The 6,000-nt window shown below is 59.0% G+C and overlaps 1 protein-coding gene across 1 annotated transcript; it reads right to left on the bottom strand.

The window, feature by feature from the left end:
- Positions 1-469: 469 nt before the first annotated feature.
- LOC147199676 (galanin receptor type 1-like) lies at positions 470-5,262 on the bottom strand. Its single transcript, XM_086119580.1, has 2 exons — positions 3,504-5,262; positions 470-1,786 (listed from the first exon to the last, which is right to left on the bottom strand). Exons 1-2 carry the CDS (start codon positions 4,166-4,168, stop codon positions 949-951), a joined length of 1,503 nt encoding a protein of 500 aa, XP_085975706.1. The 5' UTR covers positions 4,169-5,262; the 3' UTR covers positions 470-948.
- Positions 5,263-6,000: the final 738 nt, after the last annotated feature.

Raw genomic sequence — 6,000 nt, 5'->3', positions numbered from 1 at the left:
AAACAAAACAAAACAAAATTGGGTGACAAATAAGCCAAGTCAAAAAGGGAATAACTGCGAGTTGGACCCCTTTTTTTTCTCCTCCACAAAACACCCCCCCCCCCCCGCCAACATTGATCATTTTTGTACATGAAAGTCATCAGACTCCAAATTTGGGTTGTTTTTGACCAGTCAACCTCGTTGCGATACTTTCATGATTTCACCGCAGCGATCAACGCGCACTTTTTCCGGGACCGGCGAGCTGTGAATTCACAGGCATTTTCCGGCAAGCGGCGAGCTTCTTTTGGGGTGCTCGAGCGCGGCGGAGAGAACGTCTTGGGGTTACGCGAGCGCCGCCTTGTTGGCGTCGGCGCGTGGTCAAACGCGCGATACCAGCAACGATGGCTTCCGAGATCGAATCAAAACCAGCTTCTTGTACATGCTGCTCATACCCCTCGTTTGGGGTTCGGTCTTTTTGGGGGGGCGGACTGCCCGAGCGCCCCCCCCCCCCCCCCCCGCCTGCCAGGAACAATTCAGGAGTCATCGCAGATTCGACACCCATCAAAACTTGACATTAGACCCAAAACCATCAGTGACGTCGTCCGCGTCTTCGGGACGCTCGAGCTGTGGCCCGTTCCGCAAAGACTCTTTCGGGTGATCGCCGGTTTCCTTTTTCGGGGCTTCGCGGAAAACATCCGTGCGAAACAACGGTCGCGCGCCAGTTCCATTGCGGGGGCATTTGGGCCGCCCGAGCGTCGTCCGCACTCAAATGACTCGTCTTATGACAATCACTCGCGGTGACGCCTGAGCGCCTCATGGCGGGGGAGAGCGTCTCTCTCGGGTTGCTATCTTGAAGCTAATGAACCAACCAATGACCAACGCAACCGCGTTTCACACGCGAGTTTCCTTCGCCCCGTCTTCGGGGGTTCTCGAGCGTTGCGATGAGAATGAGTCCATGGGTCGCTCCGGCTAAGTCCTCTCGGAACACAAAGCGGACCGTCCGACTCCCGAACGCCTCCCCGCGGGGAGCGTGTCGATTCCAGCCTCGAGCCACGGGGGTAAAGGCCCAAAGCCGTCGTGGGCCGAGTGTCTCCGCGAGGGGAGTAAGTCGAGCCGAAAGGGGCCCGGCGCGGGGTCCGACGCGCGCCACCGGCAAGGGAAAAGAGCGGTGTCGCGTTCGCCCGCGCTCGGGCCGGATCGGCGCCGGTCCGAGACGCCGCGAGTGCGGGAGACCCTCTGGCCGAGTCCCTCGGCTTGGGCCAAACTCAGCAAGCGGGGAACGGTCGCCGCCGAGGCGGTACCGCCGAGCGGCGCGGTCACGTGGTCCCGCTCGGTCGCGGCGGCAGTCGGGGACGCCTCCGCCCCCGAAGCGACAAAGGAGGCGCCCCCAAAGAGGGCGGCCACTTTCTGGTAGTAACGTGTCCGGATCACCTTGGCGGAGCGGTAGAGATCCCCGATGAAACAGTAGCAGATGGGGTTGAGGCTGGAGTTGGTCAGGCCCAGCCACTGGGCGAACGGTCGGGTCTGGAGGAGCCACGGCGGCGGGCGCAGCTCGCGGTCGATCCACAGGTCGGCCACGTAGAGCGGCAGCCACGAGACGGCGAACAGCAGCACCAGGCACACCACCGTCTTGGCGATCTTCTGCCGGGTCTTCAGGCGAGAGGCGTGCAGGGCCCGGCTGCGCGGGTCCAGGTCGGCGAAGGCCGACCGCGTGCCGCCCCGCAGTCGCCGGCCGGTCAGGAAGCCGATAGTCAGGTTGAAGGTGACCGGAAGGCAATAGAGCACCGCGAACAGCAACACGTTGTACCTGCGCGGGAAGGAGGAAGGAATCGGGTCAAAGTCAAAACGTCGCTCCTCAAATGAAGTCACGGATTCGGCAGAAAGGACTCCAAGCCTCGACGACGGCGGTAGCTGGACTTGACGAGTGCCCCGACTCAAGAGAGTGCCGCACGAGGCTTCCAAAGCGTTCCTCGGTCGATTTTTGTCACTTTGCGTTCGGAAGCAAAATTGGAACCGGAATGCGCTTCGCATACGCTGCCGCCGCCACTCGGGCGACGCCAAAGAAACGGAGCGAGAGGGACGTTGCTCCAAATGGTCAAAGGCGCAAACGCACAACGAGAACCCGCCCCGATCCGTCTATTTTCGGCGTACCTCGTCATCCGCGTTTGGTTGCCAGCTTTCGTTCCGTCTTTCCCGATTCATTCTTGCTTACTTTGGCCCTCGACGTTTTGGCGATGCTTTTCGATGTCGTATTTTTCATTCCTTTGCGGGGCTCAATCGCGACAACGCGCTCGTTACCGACGGAACGCTAACTCCTGAGCTTTGCGGTCAAAGCTTCCTCTCAGCCGTCCTTTGACGGCCGACGCGGCCGCGGTGCCGCGTGAACTTGTGCGAAGGCGACTCGCGGTTCATCGACGGCTCCGCCGAGGGCGCGGCTGTCCAAAGTCGGTCTTTGAGGGCCGCCGTCCCGCCGGCTCTCGCAGGAGCAACGCACCCGATGAAAATCATCAGGATGGAAAGCTGGACCCGCCCGCCCTGGGGTGTTCCGCCCCTTCAGGAGGTGTTCACTCGAGGCGCGCTGTTGACTTGCGGCGGCCGCTATTTGAGGAAAGGAAGCAAGTGTGTCCAAATCGAAAGCCGGTCGGTTCGCAGTCATTCCGCGGCAAAACAAGACCGATATGAATTTCGAAAGAGGTCAAACTGGGAGTCAAAGGTGATTTTTCTCTGCGATGAAAGCCAAAGTAGTCACTTCAAAAGGTTTTTTTTCGCTTCCACTATGAGCAAAACGCAAACGGCTGACGATCCCGAGAGGCGGTGGGCACGAATCTTGATGAGGCCATCCTCTTCCGGGTCGCTCATCGTCGGCCGGAGAAACGAGCTACTTCGCGGAACGGCTCGGACGCTTGGAATCTCGAAAGGGTTCCGAGGATGCGACCCGCAGGCCGATCCTTTGACACAGCGGCCCGGATCAAACACGAGCGGACCGAGCGGGACGAACCGAAGCGTCATTATTTTGGGGGCTCGGACCCAATCGATCACCCGAGCAGGGGCCGACCTGAGAAATGAGACGGGCCGCGAGGACACCATTCAGACAACACCTCCCGAACGTTTCTCACCAATACAACACTCGCAGCGACGCCGCATCGCACATTTCGACGTGTGCGGTCGCCAAGGGCAAACGGGGAGGCGCGGAAGAGGAAACCGGCGCAACGCCGTCGGATTGAGAAGCCCATCGCAACTCCGAGGCTCTTTGCCCGCCGGCGCCGGTTGGGAGTTCGACACGGTTGACGATTTTGAAAGGCACGGCGACGGAGGGAATCGTTTTTTGTAATGAGCGCAAACTATGACGCTGACTTTCCCGAGACTCGGGATCCACTCTGCCAGCCTTGCTGGCAGTCCTACCCAAAGTCCAGCAACTCCAAAGTCCTGAGTCGTAAGGACGAGACGGCACGGTAAGCGGCGACCTTCATCCGAATGGCCCCGAGCCCGAACGTCGACGTCGGCGTACGTACGTACGTACGTACCCTTGTTTTAGGCGATGCTCGGGCCACTCCTCCTGGCACACCAGAATGGAAAAGCCGCCGAAGCCGATCTCCCGCCGACGGTTGACGACGGCGATGGGGGCGCACACGGCGGACGAGGCGGCCCACACGGCGGCGACGGTGGCCAGGACGCGCCGGCGGGTGAAGACGGAGCGCGCCCTGAGCGGCGAGCGGACGCTGTAGTAGCGGTTGACGCTGATGACGCTGAGCGTCAGGACGCTGGCCGACACCGAGACGGCCTGCGTGAAGGGGACGGCGCGGCACAGCAGGTCGCCGTACACCCAGGCGGTGTAGATGCGGCTGGCCAGCGTGATGGGCATGCACACGCACACCACGGCCAGATCGCACACGGCCAGGTTGAGCAGCAGGCTGCGGGTGGAGCCGACGGCGGCCAAACGCCGACCGCGGCGGGCGGAGAGCACCCGCAGGGACGTCAGGTTGCCGGCGAAGCCCAGCAGGAAGGACAGGCTGTACAGGAGGGTCAAGGCGACGGTGCCGGGCTCGCGCAGGGTCCACAGCAGCATGTTCTCCAGGTCGGCCGCGTCGTCCCAGGACGGGCTCCGCGTGCCGTTGAGCCGCTCCGGCGGCGGGGAGGGGGCGGGCCGGGACGAGCTCCGGTCCGAGGGGCCGTTCTGGAGAGAATCCATGACGCCTCGCGGGACGCCAGGCTCCGCAAAGACTGGAGAGAAACTGATCCGGAATTCCAGACTCCGCAACTCACTGCTCCCCCCGCCCCAATTTTTTTTTGTTGGGTTTGTTTAAAAAGAGGCCATCTGCCTGCGGGGTTTTTTCGGAGGGAGGATAGCGCCTGGAGACGAAAGGCCGATTTTCGGATTCGTTGAGACTCTGAAGCTCACCCTGGAGCCAAAATGGCCTCTTCTACCAAGAAGTGCAAACCTCCCGACTTCTTCCGGGCACGGCTTCTCGAGACGTTTTTGTGGGTCTACTCCTTGGTTGACCTGTCAATCAAATTCCGTGTTCCCGAGTGAAACCGGGGCTCTTCTTTTGCTAGTATGAAAAAAGCGCCTAACAATGTTCATTTCTTTGCCCAAAGAAGATCATCGCGGCTAATTCAACGGCAGCGAGATAAGGATCGGGCTTGTCCGACACTTCTGACGAAGGACGACCCTCGAACGAGGTCTTAATGAAATATTTCCATTTTTTCGCACGCTCACATAATCCCGTCGTCTTCTTTTAGGAGGTTGCGGACACGTCGCTAGTACAGTGTGAAAATCAATCCTGAAGTTTCCTCCCTCTGAGAAATGTTAACCTCTCGACTCCAAACGGGCGAGCGAAAAAGTCACATCCGTTCAGGAGCGACGTGAGTCACAATGCACGGAAACTTCAAACTTCAAACGCGGATTTGCCTTGAATTTGCCTTCGTTGTCTTCGGCTAACTACATTGTTGAGCTTTCGATACCGCGGCGTGAACACTCGCGGTCTGTGACTTTTGATGATCGTATTCGTAGTTTGAGTCAGATTGCCATTTACGCCGCCGAGGCTTGAAACGGTTTCGGATTGTGTCCGCTGACACGGAACTGGGCGTGAAAATGGCTGAATCGGCGACACCACTAAAAATTTGGTTGCGCGGAAAAAAACAAGGCTTGAAACCGGTTTGAAATCTGCTCAGAACTGGTCAGCCGACACAGACTTGGCTTTGAAACCGGCTTCCTCAGCGACACGATTGATTTGAGTTGCGAACGACTGTCGCTTCGTTTCGGCCTTTTCACTTTTGGGGGGGGGGGGGGGGGGGGATTTGACTTCACTCCCAAGAGGAACGTTTCAAAGGAAGAATGCAAATCCATAAACTGACCCCGCCCCCATCCCAAAAATATCAATATATAGAGAGTGGGAAAAGAATGTTCAGCTCTCGTTTGCTGGGGCCGCGAGACGGGGTGAGGACCCCCGCCCAAAAAATGCCGAGTCCCGATTCCCCGAATTGGCCCCTGCGTTCCCGCGGGCGCGTGCCGGCACGAGACGGTCCGACATCTGCCTCCAATATACTTTCTTACCTTCCAGGCAGGTGGACCTCATGTGAGAGACCCCACAAACCTCACACCCCCTCCTGCCCCCCCCCCCCCCCCCCCGCCACACCGCCAAGGGAAAACACACAAGATATTCCACTTTTACATATTTGCCCTAAATATGGATTTGATTCCACTTGATCAGTTTCTGTCCTCCCCCCGCAAGCGATCAGTTATCGAAACACAGCAAAAAGCGAGACGACATGCGCGGAGCAATGAAAATGCATTCTCAATGAGGAACTTTGAAAGAAAAAGAAAAATTCAAAAAAGCTGTCGTTTACTGACCGCCACCGCACTGGTGAAGAATTTAGTCAAGACGCGGCGCGATCTCCCCGGCTCGGAAGTCAGCGTTTCCGAGTAACCGCCGAGCATCTGCCGAGCTCGCCTTCTACCCGGTGACTGAGTGCCGCGTCGGCGAGGGAGGGAGGTAAGCGTTCATCCACAAAATGCGTGCG

This window comes from Hippocampus guttulatus, chromosome 9 (genome assembly GCF_054856545.1).
Source record: "Hippocampus guttulatus isolate MCC_2025c chromosome 9, RoL_Hgut_1.0, whole genome shotgun sequence".
Taxonomy (NCBI): Eukaryota; Metazoa; Chordata; class Actinopteri; order Syngnathiformes; family Syngnathidae; genus Hippocampus; species Hippocampus guttulatus.
The sequence above is the reverse complement of the archived record's forward strand: the minus strand, read 5'-3'. Positions and strand labels throughout refer to the sequence as shown.

Excerpts from the sequence above, each read along its gene's own strand:
- LOC147199676 (XM_086119580.1), bottom strand. The coding sequence starts at position 4,168 with ATGGATTCTCTCCAGAACGGCCCCTCGGACCGGAGCTCGTCCCGGCCC. Across the intron at positions 1,787-3,503 it reads GAGCATCGCCTAAAACAAGG|GTACAACGTGTTGCTGTTCG; the intron begins GTACGTACGTAC and ends CTTCCCGCGCAG.